The sequence below is a fragment of the Odocoileus virginianus genome, chromosome 16 (assembly GCF_023699985.2).
Source record: "Odocoileus virginianus isolate 20LAN1187 ecotype Illinois chromosome 16, Ovbor_1.2, whole genome shotgun sequence".
NCBI lineage: Eukaryota > Metazoa > Chordata > Mammalia > Artiodactyla > Cervidae > Odocoileus > Odocoileus virginianus.
In genome coordinates, this window is record NC_069689.1 from 1,439,547 (window position 1) to 1,456,877 (window position 17,331).

At 43.3% G+C, this 17,331-nt stretch overlaps 1 protein-coding gene across 8 annotated transcripts in view; it reads right to left on the reverse strand.

Moving 5' to 3' along the window:
* Nucleotides 1-1,300: 1,300 nt before the first annotated feature.
* SNUPN (snurportin 1) overlaps nucleotides 1,301-17,331 on the reverse strand; it is a 29,685-nt gene continuing 13,654 nt past the window's right edge. For 7 of the 8 annotated variants that reach the window (XM_020873649.2, XM_020873645.2, XM_020873647.2 and 4 more), the window contains 3 exons: nucleotides 16,612-16,689; nucleotides 15,062-15,142; nucleotides 12,779-13,388 (listed from right to left, as the gene is read on the reverse strand). In XM_020873649.2, coding sequence (XP_020729308.2) covers nucleotides 13,065-13,388; nucleotides 15,062-15,142; nucleotides 16,612-16,689 — 483 coding nt within the window. In that variant the 3' untranslated portion in view covers nucleotides 12,779-13,064. Of the gene's footprint in view, nucleotides 10,389-12,778; nucleotides 13,389-15,061; nucleotides 15,143-16,611; nucleotides 16,690-17,331 lie in introns of those variants that run through there. The other variant, XM_020873651.2, reaches the window with a different exon arrangement.

Sequence of the window (17,331 nt, forward strand, 5' to 3'; positions counted from 1 at the left end):
AGGAGGAAGAAAAATACAAGTGTTTGAAAACTAGCTGCCATAGGCACCTGGACTGGGGTTACTTGCTGCTATCCGTTCCTTGTGAGGACCTCACAGTCGTCATCGACTTCCACATCCCTTGCTGACTGGAAGACCCCTGGAAAGGGTGCTTACGAAGTCCAGGGTCCGCAGGGAGAAGAAACAGACCCTATTAGCTAGCTGCTCGCGGCCCTTGCTCGCTCTCACTCCTTGCCACCGGTATCCGGTAATCCATCACCCGCGTGGTTAATTTTAGTGCTTCAACAGAAACACCATTCAATATCGAACCCCTTTCAGGAATCACGCAGTGTATGCAAGCGTTTGATTTTCCTGAAAGCGAGAGCAGCAAAGAGCTTGGGGAAGGTCTTGGGAGTTCGTTTGGGGAGTAGAGAGGGCCCTGGGAAGGCAGGACTGGGTCTAGCATGTTTTTGCATCATTCCAGACCAAAGATACTCTGCAAGGGATGCAACTAACTAGTAGTGCCACAGCTAGTCCCAAGGGTAGACGGCTGGAGAGGTCACAGAGGCCGACAGGAGGGGCTCAGACAACAGAGGAAGATGCCCTGAGTCCTGATGCTCCTTCTCTGACTTAAAAAGTAACCTCTCGCAGGACTTCCCTAGTGGTCCAGTGGTCCAATGCACGAGACACTGGACTCCAGACTTGGTCAGGGAACTAAGACCCCACATGCTGCAAGGCAACTGAGCCCATAGGCAACAACTACTGAAGCCCACCCGCCCTAGAGCCTGAGCTCTGCCTTAAGAGAAGCCACCACAATGTGAAGCCCTCGGGCGCAACTAGAGAGTAGGCCCTGCTGGAAGCAGCTAGAGAAAGACCGCCTGCTGCAAAGAAGACCTAAGGCAGCCTAAGTAAATAAGTATTTTTAAAAAATAAGTTAAAAGTAACTGCTGTCCTCACCTCATTTCTACATCATTGCAATAGAAACTTCAGGCTGCCTTTGATTAAAGAAACCCCTGGTTTGTTTCTGTCTCAGAGGGGTTACTTTGTCCTTTGCACCAGTAAGAATGACTCCAGGTTGAGTTCATTACCCCATAAAGAAGTTAGTTTCAGTATTGTAACCGGCTGGTCCTCTGGAGGACTATTTAACAAGTATTTTATATGCCAGGCACTGAGTCTGCCCTAGGGTTACAACCATAAACAAGACAGTGGTCTCTTCCACATGTAAGGAATGGAACATCGTAAGCTATGTTATTAACTGAGAAAAAAGCAAGACCCAAATAGTGTGTATAACATGCTGTCACTTGTATAAAGAAAGAAATGAATATGTATTTGTAAATTTATTTATACACCAAAAAGGTTTGAGGGGATACACAAGAAAGAAAGCAGTGGTGGTCTCCCAGGAGGGGAACTGGGATTCTTGGGAACAGAAGGGAAGAGGGAGACTTTCCCCTATATGGTCAATTAGACATTTTAAGATTTTTTTAAGAACTTTTTACTGATGTATAATATACATACATAAAGGTGAAAATATGTGTACAGCGTCATTTTTGTAAACTGAACACACCCATGTAACCAGCACACAGATCAGGAAATTCCCAACTTGTCAAAGTCCTCCGATGTCCCTGCCTGATCACTACTCGAGTTACCACTATTTTGACTTCTAACAACATTGTGTGTGTGTTTAAATTTTGCACGTGGATGTATAACCTTTTCCAAAAAAATTTTTTTAAATAGTAACTTAAATATAGTTGCTATCCTGAAGCAGGCAAATGGCTCTAGGACTAAGCTGAGTAGTACAAATCACCGAGTGGATGTATGAGAGATTGAAGTTTCTCAACCCACTATTTACACTTGTTTTTGCCAATGACCCTCAGAATACCAGGGGTTGGTGCAACACAGCTAATTAATTAGTATTGAACTCAAACTTGAATCCTAGCATTCTGACTCCTCATGCAGGTATCTGGTGACAGAAATTTTAAAAGGGGGAGGTTGAACTGAGTGAGCTAGGAGAGCTCAGCAGAGTTTTCAGAAGCACAGCTGTGTGTGTGGGTGTGTAAGGGAACAGTTCTCTGGAACTGTTGCCTATCACAGTCCAAACAGGATAATGTTTGGAAGTTTCTGAGCAGAGATGTAAGGAACAGAACCAAGTGCAAGGCAGCTGGCTGGATTTGCTCTAAGTGGGAAATCTTTGGAGAATCAGAGTACAAAGGCTTGCCTTAAACTGCAGGCTTGGACTAACAAAATCAAGTGTAATACTGTCTTCCTGTTCAATCAAATCTTAGAAACTGCAAAACTATTTTTAATACAAAAGATTGGAAACAATATAATGGCCTATCAATAAGATACTCAGTAAATAAATCATGATACACACATACACTGAACTAATAGATCATATTTGTTGTATCCTTACCAAGTGCCAGACTCTGTTCTTTTCATTCATCTAACCTCACCATCACAGTATGAGGTAGCTGAAGTTTTGATCTTCCAAAAAATATATATGTGTGTGTGTGTGTGTGTGTGTGTGTGTGTATAAAGTAGATCCATATGTATTGACAAAGGCTTGGATTTTTCAATACTTGGCTGCAGGGCCTCAAAAGGAAGGCTAGAGTGTTGAAAGAGTATAGGTGACAGGAAAAAAAAATCAGTTTTATTAAATTAACATGAACCAAAATCTGAAAGTGGAAAATAAATTACAAAGAGGGAAGCTTAGGAAGAGGAGTGTTAGGGGTTGTACATTTGTTTTTTGCTTTGAAAGCACAGGTTTCAAGTCTGTCTCTAGAAAGCGTACCCTCCCCTTCCTCCCACCTCCTTCACCAGATCAATCTGACTCATCCTTAAGGTCTCAGCTCAAAAGTCACTTCCTCAGCAAGATCTTGACTACTCCCTGAACTGCTCCCTGTTACTCTCTCCTAGCACCTTCTTATTCTTTATCAGAGAGCTGATCACCATCAGTAATTATGCACTAGTTTCCATGTTCACTGCGTCTGCCTGCTTAGCCAGGAAGGCAGGAGCCACATCTGTCTTGCTGGCCCTGGTACTCTCAATGCCTAGAGCCTAGTACCTAGTAGGCAGGTCCTGCATGAATATGTGTTGAATGACTGAATCAATAAGACAGCCACCTTAATGCTGAAACCTCTGTCTTACCATTTTCTCCTGCCTTTTAAAATATTTGTTTGAGTCTAGGAATAGAGGTATTTCCAAAGCTGTGATTAGAATTTTGTAAAGTTTCCCCCATAATACCTTTACTTCTAAAATCTAAAGGTTCTCTTAAATATTGCTCCAAAATATCTACTGCCTATGAAAGACATGTCTAAAAGACAGATACAGAATAAGCAAGGCCAGGGACTACCCTGACTGTCCAGTGGTTAAGATTTTGCCTTCCAACACAGGCAGAGTGGGTTCAATCCCTGGTCAGGGAGCTAAGATTCCACATGCCTTGTGACCAAAGAGCCAAAACATAGAACAGAAGCAATACTGTAACAAATTCAATAAAGATTTTAAAAATGGTCCACATCAAATACATAAAAAAAAAATAAGGTCATACTACTAACCAATGTCTAGGGTAAAAATTTGTTCTCCTTTACTCATAGGCCAAATCTATAACTGCTAGGATGGTCGAAGTAAGCTATGTAAGGAAGGTGAAAAATCTTGTATAGATAACAGTTCTCCCATTACCAAATACTTTAGGGCCTGGTATTTACCTACTGCTATTCTCTGCTTTTTTCTATTCTTTTCTTTTTCTCTAAGCTAAAATATGATCTGTCTTCATCACAGTTTTCTTATCCAACACCCCTATCTACCACTCCCAGATCACAGACTTATCGGTTACTCATCTATGTTACTTCTATATCTGACACCCATTGTCTAGAGTTTACCCAACAGTCTGAATTGTAATTATTTGCTTATTTGTCTGTCTCCTCCACTAGACCATGAGTTCCTTAAAGGTACCATGAGTTCCTTGAGGGTTCCTTAATGTCTTATTCATTGCTTTCCCTTCAGAACCTGGCATAATATATAGTTCAGAGAAGCTGGTACTCAATCAAATTTGCTAAAAGAATGGACCCATCCTTTTTCGCAAACAAGGTCCATGCATTCATGCTCAGTCGCTTCAGTTGAGTCAGACTCTTTGAATCTATGGACTGAAGCCCATCAGGCTCCTCTGTCCATGGGATTCTCCAGGCAAGAATACTGGAGTGGGTTGCCATGCCCTCCTCCAGGGGATCTTTCCAACCCATGGATTGAACCTGAGTTTCCTGCATCTTCTGCTTTGCAGGCAAGTTCTTTACCACTGAGCCACCAGGGAAGCCCTAAACAAGGTCCATTTCCTGCCAAAGAGTACCAGATAGGTTTGGTTACCTTGGATACTTAATTGCTCATGGGAAAATATTCAATACAGGCACAAGGTACCAATTAGTTACTTTACTCTCACTCTCTTTGACTTACTTGTGTTAGTGGGGAGGCCAGAGAAGAATGGATAAGGTCCATAGATAGAACTTTATTTGAGCCAGTTTCAATTTCCTACCTTTTAAAAACTTTTGTTAAAGTTCCTAATGAGAAGCAGAACTGACTGGATTTGAGTTCCATCTTTTATTTCCCAGACTGACTGCAGGGAAAACCTGAAGGGCAAAAACAGAGGAAGAGACAGAAGACTTGAAAGACTGCCGACCCACTGGGAGGGAGGAATGGAGGAACTTTGCTAAAAACGTTAATGGTCTGTGCAAAGTCCCAGCCAGAAGAGCTCTCTAGGTTTCAAAATTTGCCTCTTCCGGTTCCATATTGTCCCTGAAGATGGGAAGTATGCTCCTGGGCTGGGTCCAAACGTGAAGCCTACCTCCCAGTTTCCAAGGCTGCCTCTGGGGTCATTTTTCTACCTCATCAATCAAAGCAGATTTTAAAAAATCAACTTTTCAAAACACTCACCATCTTGTGAAATGGGTATGAGAAACAAATATACACATCCTGCTTTGGGGGACTCTGTCCCTTCCCTCAGATATTTGCTGCCTGGGGCCATTCTTTTATAATTATTGGACTATAGTTGATTTATAATGTTGTGTTAGTTTCAGGTGTAAAGCAAAGTGAATCAGTTATACATATACATATATCCACTCTTTTTAGATTCTTTTCCAATATAGGCCATTACAGAGTATTGAATAGTTTCCTGTGCTATACAGTAGGTCAGGAGTCCCCAACCTTTTTGTGGAAAGGGACCAGTTTTGTGAAAGACAGATTCTCCATGGACTAGGGGTGGGGGAGATGGTTTCAGTTTTACTCACTGCTCACCTCCTGTTGTGGAACCTGGCTCCTAACAGGCCATGGGCTGGTACCAACCAGCCCATGGCCTGGGGGTTGGGGTCTCCTGCAGCAGTAGGTCCTGATTAATTATCTATATTTATATATAGTACTGTATATATGTCAATCCCAATCTCTCAATGTACCTTCCCTCTACCCTCACCCCGTGGTAACCATAAATTTATTTTCTACATCTGTAACTCTATTTGTGCTTTGTAGATAAGTTCGTTTGTACTTTTTTTTTTTTAGATTCCACCTATAAGTAATATCATATGATATCTGTCGTTTTCTGTCTGGCTTACTTCACTCAGCCTGGCAATCTCTAGGTACATCTATGTTGCTGCAAATGGTATAATTTCATTTTTCAGGCTGAGTAATATTCCATTGTACATATGTGCTACATCTTTATCCATTACTCTGTCAGTGGACATTTAGCTTGCTTCCATGTCCTGGCTATTGTAAATAGCACTGCAGTGAACACTGGGGTGCATGGATCTTTTTGAATTATGGTTTTCTCTCTATATATGTCTAGGAGTGGGATTTCAGGACCATATGGTAGCTTAAGTCTCTAGGTTTGTCTTTTTTTCCTTTTTTTAATTTTATTGGCGTATAGTAGTATAGTCGCTTTACAATAGTCTGTTAGTTTCTGCTGTACAGCAAAGTGAACTAGCCATACACATACATATATCCCCTCTTTTTGGGACTGCCTTCTCATTTAGGTCACCACAAAGCACTGAGTAGAGTTCCCTATGTTACACATAGGTTCCATATAGTCCCTGTTATATGTAGGTTCTCATTATCTATTTTATACATAGTATCAATAGTATATATATATGTCAGTCAGTCCAAATCTCCCAATTCATCCTATCCACCTTTTCTCCCTTGCTATCCATATGTTTGTTCTCTATGTCTGTGTCTCTATTTCTGCTTTGTAAAGATCATCTATACCATTTTTTTCAGATTCCACATGTATGTATTAACATATGGTATTTGTTTTTCTCTGACTTGCTTCACTGTGTTTGACAGTCTCGATAAATACCTAAATTCCATTCCTTTTTACAGCTAAGTAATATTCCATTATATATATATATATATATATATATATATATATATATATGTACCACATCTTTATTCATTCCTCTGATAGACATTTATGTTGTTTTCATGTCCTGGCTATTGGAAATAGTGCTGCAATGTACATTGGGGTGCATGTGTCTTTTTTTAAAGATTTATTTACTTATTGTTGCACTGGGTCTTTGTTGCTGCAGGCAGGTCCTTCCTAGTTGCAGAAGAGAGGCTACTCTTCATTGTAGCACACAAGCTTCTCATTGCTGTGGCTTCTTTTGATGCGGAGCATGGGCTCTAAGGTTTTTGAGCTTCAGTACTTTCAGCAATTGGGCTTAGTAGTTGCAGCTCCCAGGCTCCAGAGCACAGTCAATAGTTGTGGTGCACAGACTTAGTTATTCCAAGGCATGTGGGATCTTCCTGGACCAGGGGTCAAATCCATGTTCCCTGCATTGGCAGGTGGATTCTTAACCAGTGGACCACCAGGGAAGTCCAACATATATTTTTAAGCAAGCATGATCTTTTGTTTTATGCCTCATATATGTAGGGCAGGAAAGACTGATAAGCTTTGAGCTTTTAGCCAGCGTATGACTGGTTGCTTCGGTAAGATGAGCTGATTTTTGAGTCCCACTTTGTCTTAGGCTTTTGTTATTATACTCAAACTTTACATCAAAAGAAGAAACAGATTAATTTTTAAATTCTGTTTCCCCCTCCAAGTACTGAGAGGTTTGATCTTGGGCCCTGACTGATTGTGACTTACCTCCTGCTCCGCCTTCCCGGAGAGTGTCTGCTATCTAATAACAAGGCAGAGGCGAGGTGTAGAGGGGCCTGTGAGTGCTGGGAAGCTAGCAGTAATGAAGGTGAATTAAGAACAGTCTCAGCAAGAATATACAGTGGAGAAAATACAGTCTCATCAATCAGTGGTGCTGGGAAAACTGGACAACTCCATGCGAACAGATGAATTAGAACACTCCGTAACACCATGCACAAAAATAAACTCAGTTCAGTTCAGTTCAGTCACTCAGTCATGTCTCTTTGTGACCGCATGGACTGCAGCATGCCAGGCTGTCCTGTCGTTCACCAACAACCAGAACTTGCTCAAACTCATGTGCATTGAGTCAGTGATGCCATTCAACCATTTCAATAAACTCAAAATTAAAGTCCTAAATGTAAGACCAGATACTATAAAAATCTTAGAGGAAAACATAGGTAGAACACTTTCTTTTTTGATCCTCCTCCTTGAGTAATAAAAATAAAAATAAGCAAATGGGACCTAATTAAATTTAAAAACTTTCACACAGCAAAGGAAACCATCAACAACACAGAGACAACCCTCAGAATAGGAGAAAATATTTGCAAATGAAGCAACTGACAAGGGATTAATCTCTAAAATATACAAACAGCTCTTGAAGCTCAATATCAAAAAAATGAACAACCCAATTTTTAAAAATGGGTGGAAGATCTACATAGATGTTTCTCCAAAGAAGACATACAGATGGCTAAAAAGTACATAAGGTGTTATCTCAAACCCATTAGAATGGCCATCATCAAAAAATCTACAAACAATAAATGCTGGGAAAAGTGTGCAGAAAAGGGAACCCTCCTATACCGTTGGTGAGAATATAAACTGGTACAGCCACTTCCGAGAATCCTTCAAAAACTAAAAATAGAACTACTATCATGTGACCCAGCAATCCCACTACTGGGCATATACCCAGAGAAAATCGTAATTCAAAAAGACACATTTGGGCTTCCCTGGTGGTCCAGTGGTTAAGAATCCACCTGCCAATGCAGGGGACATTTGATCCCTGGTCCAGGAAGATCCCACAGGCCACGGAGCAACTAAGCCTGTGCGCCAAATCTGACCTGTGTGCGAGAGCCTGGGAGCTACAACTACTGATCCCAGGCTCTGCAACAAGAGAAGCCACTGCAGGGAGAAGTCTGTGATCACAATGAAGAGTAACCCCGATCACCACAACTAGAGAAAGCCCAGGTGCAACAATGAAGACTCAGCGCAGCCTGAAATAAATTAAATATATATGTAAGTGAAAGTCACTCAGTCGTGTCTGACTGTTTGCAACCCCACAGACTATACAGCCCATGGAACTGAAAAATGGAGTTGGTAGCTGTTCCCTCCTCCAGGGGATCTTCCCAACCCAAAGGTCGAATCCAGGTCTCCCACATTGCAGGTGGATTCTTTACCAGCTGAGCCACAAGGGATGCCCAAGAATACTGGAGTGGGTAGCCTCTCCCTTCTCCAGCGGATCTTCCTGACCCAGGAATTGAATTGGGGTCTCCTGTATTGCAGATGGATTCTTTACCAGCCGAGCTTTTTATTGATTCCTCTGTTAGAAAGGAAGTCCATAGCTGGGAAGGTCATTTCTTTCCCTCCTCCAAGGTATGTAGTGTGAAGTTTTTGTGGCTGTCCTTTTTTTTGGCCACACCAGGTGGCAAGTGCAGGATCTTAGTTTCCCCCACCAGGGATCAAGGAACTTGCACCCTCTGCAGTAGAAGGGCTTAAACAATGGACTGCCCAGGATGTCCCCTTTTATGGCTCTCCTTTTAATCACATTCATGAATTAAATGTAGTTCTTATTCTTAGACGTCTGCAGCATATCCAACCACCTGTTAGCAGCCTACACACCTCCTCTCAGTCTTCTCTCCAGGGTCACTCCCCTGGGCAGGAGAGAGGGGAGGGGTCCCCCTCCAGACTGCATTCTCATTCCAGCTCATCATTTCATTCACTCAGCAAACATTTATTGATGCAAGTACCAGTCAAAGTGCCAGGCACCAGGAATCAAAACATGAATAAAACCAAGTCCCTGACCTCAAAGTGCTTACCATGTAATAGCGGAAGTCTGTCATAAATAATTCAACCTTGCCCAAAGAGAGCCTGGCCTTTGCCCTTGGCTCCTGGGAAGCAACCTCTAAGCCCTTGGAATGTCTTGACTAACAATAATGTCTTTGTTTGCATGGGTATCTTTTGCCTCACCAGATAATCCAACAATGTGACACGTTATCAGTTATCAGCCAGACCTCAGGAGCAGCTGGAGAATGAGGTCGGCCAACCAGGTCTGTATGACCAAGTTCAACAACAAACTTTAGACGCCAAGGTACAGGTGAGATTCTCTGGTTGGCAATATTCCATGAGTTTAGTCACACAATTACTAGGAAATTTAAAGCTGTCCATGATGCTACTGGGAGAAGACCAGTGGGCAAGATCCATGTTTGGAAGTTTCCACTCCATTCATTTCTTCCCTTGGTTGACTTAAATCTATTTCATTTCACTGTGATAAACTTTAACTGGGAATAAAACTGCTTTCAGTGAGTGTATTGAGTCCTTCTGGTGAATTATCAAATCAAAGGACAGTCTTGGAGACTATCCTAACTTTGGGAAATAGATATGTAGTGGAATGGGGATGGCACAAAGATGAGAATGGCTAATTCCACCTGCAGAGATAATGTTCCAAACAGGTATCTGTTTATTCAACATGTGGATATGTAGGGACTTCCCTGGTGGTCCAGTGGCTAAGACTTCATGTTCCCAACACAACAGGCCCTGGGTTTGATCCCTGGTCAGGGAACTAGACCCCACATACTGCAACTAAGAGTTTGTATGCCACAACTAAAAAGATCCCATGGGCTGCAACTAAGACCTGGAGCAGCCAAAAATACACAGATGGGTAGGTATATTCACCAAGTGGACGAAATCAGAGAGAGGAGGGCTGGTTTGGGGAGGTGGGGAGGGGAGAAGTATGAAACACGTGTTTGTACTAAACCATTAAGCAGCATGGCTAGAAAGGAGGTAGGAAAAGCGGCAAGGTATTCCGAGAGACGAGACAGATACACTAAGGCCAGGTCATTAAGACTTGCACAGCAGGTCAAGGAGCTTTACGTGTGCCTTGAGGCCATGGGAAGTCCTTGAAATAACATGATCAGATTTGCATTTTTACAAAGGGTCACTCTGCCAGTTGTTGCAACAGAGACAGATTAGAGCTGAGGGGGACGTGACAGGGAAGACTGGTGGCAGGGAAACCAGGCGAGAGACGCTGGCAGCGCTGCAGGAGAGAAATGAAGACTTGAATTAAGGCCTGACTACTGCCGAGTCAATCTCCCAGTCATTTCAAAATCGGCTTGCCCCAAACTGAGCTCATTATCTTTCTGCCCCGGAGTCCCTCCCAGTCATGTTCTTCCTGAGATGCTTATCCTTGTTAATAGCATATAGGCACCCAAGTTAGGAACTTAAGAATCATTCTGATGATTCCTGTCCATTTCTTTTTTTTTTCCTTAATGTCTTTATGCATAATTTATGGCAAGACAATTACTTGGTCCTCCTTTTTCACAGATTTGGTATTTGTTGCTATTTGCCAAAACTGGAAACCACCCAAATCAATACTTCACATTTTTTACACTCGTTCACATTTTGTTGTTGTTCAGTCGCTCGGTCATGTCCGACTCTTTTGTGACCACATGGACTGTAGCACACCAGGCTCCTCTGTCCATGGGATTTCCCAGGCAAGAATACTGGAGGGGTTTGCCATTTCCTCCTCCTCCTGTCCATTTCTTTCATTTCACAGCTAGTGAGTCACCATGTCCTTAAGTCCCACCTCTCTCTTCTCCATTTCCTCTACAATCTAAGTTTGGAGTTAGATGTTAAAATAACTAATATCCAATCACAGAAACCAACAACACAGCCGTTTTTGAAATGGGTGGCAGGAGGTGAACTCATAATTCACAGAGAAATATGACCAGGAGACACAGTCTATTCAGTGATTGATAAATCATACCGGCTCATTTAAAAACATGAGGGCACACACCTGAGAAACATCCTTCAAGGTGCCTTTTCAACAGTATCAAGTTGTACATGGTGAAAAGTTTGGCTGATTTGTTCTTTGATTCATGCATCTGTCCCCAGAGAGCATTCTTTGAGGGAAATAGTCCTTCCAGACCCGATTATTTTTGGGCAGAGTCTGGTCAAGTCTCTACTGATACTAGCATGCACAGCTCCTGATATGATACAGTTGGCTGCTGAGAGCACAAACTAGAGCATTCAGAAGATCATTAAACAGAGACTAAACCTCTAAGCAGCCTACAACATGCTTTTTGGCAAGAGGAACACGATGTTCCTATTACAGAATTGACCTAAATTCAGGAAACAGCTTACTGATGTAGGCATGCTTAAATCTGTGGCCAGCAGGTCATTACTGGGTAGGGAAGGGGGTTTCTTCCTTCTCCAATTTTACAGTGTCAGCCTGAGCAGCCCTCTAAGAGCCCAACACTGAGGCTAGTTCCAGTGGGGTCCTGAATTTGTGTAATTAGGCTCTGCTTAACCACAGCTTCTGCCCGGATCCGTTGCCAGAATTGATCAACACAAAGAAACAACTGCATGTCAGACAAGATCTGACCTGGATCCTTCTGAAATTTTCTCCACAGGATACTAGTACACTGGAGTGGAATAGTGAAGACCTTTTTTCTACTAAGAGAAGTCCTAGAAAAGTGGAAAGCAGTATGGGGAGCAGATTGAGGCCATGGGAAATGGGACACATTTCCTGAACAAAGAGCAGAATCTAACTGGTTGGTGTTAGAGGCCGCCTTCCACCCCCACAGCTGCCACAGAGCTCCCATCCACAAATCTAAGTGGATCCTGCCTGCTCAAAGCGCGTCATCAGTTCCCTTTCATCCATGATATAAACCCCCAAACCTCTGTATAACACACCTTATACACACAGGCCACTTACGGTCAGGCCCATATCTTTCCAGCTTCCTTTACCACAGTTTCCCAGCCCCCCTTTAACCTTGAGACATGCTGAACCAACTTCAGGCCCCAGAGCAAGTCCTGCTCAGCTCTTGAGGGGTGCAACTGCATAAACTCCTGCTTCTGTGAGAAACTCCCCCCTCTTTGTCCACAGAGCACATTTCTGTCCCTCCTCTGAGTTTCAGCCCAGCTCTGAAACCTCCCTCTGCTCCTCCCAATCTCCCCTGCCCCCTTTCTGCACTAAAGCCATCATCCCACCATCTAGATGCTGGTGGGTTTATTTCCTTACTGGATCCTGAGCTCAAGGGCAGGGATGAAATCCTGTTTCACACCATAACCCACTCTACACCCCTGGACCTAGCACAAGGCTTATTTTCTGGAAGATGTTCAAATGTTGGTGGAAGCAGTGAATGAACTCTATTTGCATTTTATCTCTGGCTGTGTTGAAACCAGAGAAAATCACACTTGTCTTCTCAGAAGAGGGAACATATTCAAATACCAAGAACTGCAGTTCCTGGTAAGACCTTTTAGAAAATGACGTTACCAACAGCAGCAACTAGAAACTCAGCAGAATGCTGAAGTGCTAAACAGAATGAAATGGGCCAACACTTGAACAGTCATGGTTTAGGTAGCCTGAAGGAGTGGAGGTGGGGGAGATTCCTGACAGTCTAAAGTTTAAGAACCACAAATAACTTCTTAAGAATGACATATATTTACACTGTGGATATGTGATATATATCACATATCTGTGATACATTTTCACAGGAGTTGCTGCTCAAATGCGAAGACCACCCAATGTGGGAACCTTCCCCTACTGTTAAAGCCAGCATTTCAGATAGGAGACAAGCTCTTTCCAGTTGGAATGGCTTTGGAAGGTCTGCCTTAAAATGAAGGCACTTTGTTCTTGTCACTGGCCACCTCCCCAGCCCTCCTCTGAGACCAGCCACCATCCTGTGACTCCCAGAGGAGGCTGCCCCGCCTAGTTCTCCATGAGGCTCTCCGGGTGGTTGGGGCTCTGGGGAGGGCTCTTCAGCTTGGGGGTAGACAGGTGCTCCAACTCATAGCATCCATTCTCAGAGGCCCTGGGTGTGAGCTTCCCCATTATGCCCTCCTTCTGGCTCTTCTTGTGCTCAATAATCTGCTGGAGCTGGTAGCCAGCATATTCTGGCTTGGTGGTCAGTGGGCCGGCTGGCACAGCTATGCCAAGAACATCTGACACCATGTAGGGGCGCAGCCAGCCCACCAGAGGAGTGCTTCCAGGGCTGTAGTGGGCCTGCTTGTGGTAGAAGAGAAGCCCATCCACCTACAAGAGAGGAAGTCTGGGATGAGAAGGGATTCTGGGGCCCACATAGGAGAGCTATGTACACTGTGGCAGTTCCTATGGTCCAATTCTTTTTTCCTGGGTCACTGCCAGATGAAAGACAGTCCTCATTTCTCACACATGCATTTCTCTAAATGAAGAAATGGCCTAGAAAATGAAATTTTAATATATAAAAACATACAAAGTACTTTCCCATTTACAGGGTGCTTTCCCCACTATTTCACCCTCTTGAAGTATGTGTTAGGCACTCAGTTGTGTCCAACTCTTTGTGACCCTATGGACTATAGCCCACCAGGCTCCTCTGTCCATGGAATGTTCCAGGCAAGAATACTGGAGTGGGTAGCCATTCCCTTCTCCAAGGGATCTTCCAGACCCAGGGATGGAATTTGTCTCCTGCACTGCAGGGAGATTCTTTACCATCTGAGCCACCAGGGAAGCCCCATTTCACTCTCTAACCCACCATGAAAGTGTCTTGAGAGCTGGAGTTGCTCTGGCTCTGGGAGTTCCAGGGCCTCCCCCAAACACACTGAGGATGAAGTAGCAATCCACCCTGAGCCCAAGTCTTGTCTCCTCTGATTCCATGTACTTCCTACCACCTGGAGGTCCCAGTAGTGGGGGGTGTGCTCCACACAGGGGACAAAGCAGGGAAACTGGACAAGCCCCTCCAAGATGCCCGACTGCTGAGTGCAAGGGAAGCAGCCGGTCAAGCAGCCAGCATTTCTGGCTGCCTGAACCTCCCCCTAAATTGTTGAGAGCTACATTCTGGGAAACTCAGTTTTTCTCAACGGGAAGACCTCCCACAGTCCCATATTTTCTTTTCTGTGATTCAGTGACTCATCTCTAAAAAGCATTTATTGTCACTAGGGCATAAGGGTTATAAATAAAGATGGTGTTCTTACCACCTTCTTAATTGACTCCCAGAAATGAAGGCAGCTCAGCCTTCGCTATTTCCTTATTCGGGAAGCTATGGTCCTTTTAGCAAAATTATATTCAGTTCAAGCAAATACTTGTGGGTGATGAGGCAGAATTTTAAAGGGTACGATGGGCAAAGGAAGTCTGTGGAGAGGGTACTGGCATATTCTGAGGAGGACAAAAGGCTGCCCCGGGCTGAGCAGACCCTGGGGACCTGAGACTCTGAGTTGAGCACTAGAACCCGGGAAGTCCTGGGCAACCTGGGACAAGTTAGTCACCCTGCTGCCCTGCCACTGCTCAGCATGCACTGCCGTCCCCGGGGACCATCTGCTGGTCGGAGGAAGGAAGGGTTAGGAGTTCAAAGCCCTGCAGTCTGTCAGTCACAGAAGCGCCTTTACAGCATAATCAGCCGTGGCAGTCAAACATGGGGCTGATTCTCACGCTTGTAGCAGAGGACACAAGGACCCAGGAATGGAACCCTCACCTCTCTCTGGGCCTCAGCTTCTCCATCTGTAAAATGAGGGAGTGAGATGAGCTTTCCTTTCAGGGCCCTTCCAGCTCTGGCCTTCTGACTTATCTGACTCTGAAGGGTCATGAGCACATCCTTTCCCGCGAGTCAGCTTTCAGCCCTTTTTCTGATGCTCTGACACAGCAAAGTCAGAGGCACTCTTAAGACTCCAGGTAGCCAAGTTTCCCTGTGTACCACCATCACGTCAGAGCAATAAAGACAATGGTTTTGTTACCTCAAAAGGGAAGTCCATAGACAGCACTTTACACAGGCTCTCAGGGGTACAAGGGAAATTCTTCAGTCCCACAAATTTAAACTGAAACATGAATTAGAACAAATAATGAGTATACGTTACAAACAATACTGGTTCCAGCAGCTGAAGAGCTAACAATGTATCAAAAAAGAAAATTTTCAGTCTCACCCTACCCTAACCGCCCCCCTCTACCTGTCCTCTAATTACTAGGCATAGAATTCTCAACCTTGTTTTTTACGGGAGAACCATCTGGGAAACTCTTAAAAATTACTGATGCCTAGGCCTCACCCTGAAATTCTGACTGAACTGCTCTGGGGTGGGACTCAAGCATTTTTGTTTTTTAAGTTCTCCTGTTGATTTTAACACATGATCAAGACTGTAAACCACTACCCTGTACTAGGCGTGGGGATTCTGTTATTCTCCCAACCCTATGACAGCTGCCCCAAACAAAGGGCTGGTGAAATGCCACAACAGCAAAAATTTTTATCCTAAAGCAACATAACAAAGTGATGAGGATTATGACAACCTCTCAGTCAGATTGCTTGGGTCTGAAGCGCACCTCTGTCAATCATTTAATCTCCATATGCCTCCATTTTCCTGTCTATAAAACGGGATAATAAAAGCATCCACTGCATAAGGTTGTCATGCAGACACAGTGAGACAGTACAGGTAGAGCATACAGAACAGCATCTCATAGGAAGCAGCACCCATGTTCTTCCTGGACCTTATTGATAACATCACTAGAAGTACTGGCTCCATTTACTGTCCTGTAACTGGTTATCTAGTTGCCTTTAAAAATGCTGTAAGCAACCCAAGCAAATGCCAGTCTATAGAGCTTAACAAATAAAATGCAATGAAAATAGCCATCCTGTGTTTAATCACTGAGCGAATAGCAAAGACACCTGGGCTATCATCCTGGACCATGGGACCTTGGGGAAGGCAGCGCCCTCTCTCTGCGCCTGCATCCTCATCTATAAAAAGAGGGAACTCACTAGATGAGGTCACTCTTAGCTCAGATACAAAAGCAGGGGTTCTCAAAGTGTGGTCCACGGACCAGCAGTATCAGTTTCACTGGGGAACTTGTTAGAAATGCAAACTCTCAGGCTTTACCTCAGACCTACTGAATCAGAAACTCTGGGGTGAGCATTCTATATAGCATTATTAATAAAAGAAGTTATTAGCATTTTCTATCAACCACTATTTATTGAGTGCTCACCCTAAGTATTATGCTAGAAAGACTTGCACATTTACATCATTTGGTTCACAGAACAGCTCTGTAATGTAGGTGTTATTAACCCTATTAAACAGATAAAGAAATTAAAGCCAAGTGAAGATACTAACTTAACCAAGTAATTGTTAAAAGCCAAAACTGGAATCTGGGTAACTATTAAGTGCATATTTTTCCCACTATGCCATGCTGCCTCAAAAAGGAAAAATAAAGATAATTTTATCCATAATGATTGAATTCAGACAACAGAGCAATCCAAACTGATCCCCAGAAAGAACTCTGCAGTCCTAACACCAGGCCTTACCGGATTGAGCTTGGTTTTTTCTCCCAGTCCTTCTTCCTCTGGTAACTTTGAATGCATCCAGTAGAATCGGAAATCAGTCTGCCAAAGAGACAGGGAAAGATGAAATAAGGCTCACTGTGTCATGAACAAAATATTGTTTTATGAACAAAAACACTCCATTCTAAAAACTGCTTGATGGTCAAAGGGCACAAATGTCCAGTTATAAGATAAATAAGTACTAGACATTGAAAGTACAACACGATGACTATGGTTAACTTTGCCGTCTGATATATATGATAGCTGTTGCAAGCTGTTGATCCTAACATTTCTCAAGGCAAGGAAAAAAAAACTATTTTTTTCTTTTTGGTATCTATATGAGATGATGGGCATTAACTTACTGTACCATATATGTAAATCAAATCATTGTGCTGTATACCTTAAACTTACACAGTGCTGTATGTCAGTTACACTTCAATAAAACTGTGAAAAAAATAGTCACCTGATTGATGAAAACCCAAGCCCTCCTCTCATTACCCTCAATTCTGTTAAAACACTGCTGTAAGGTCAAGAAGATATATCATAAAATCTTTGGATATATTTTCCTTAAATCCAATAGGATTAATAATAGTAGTAATGCCAACATTTATCACTGAAGCCTACTATGTCTCAGGCGCCATGCTAAGGACCTTATGCACATAATCGTATTATCATCAACCATCCTCTCCAAACTGTATTATTACT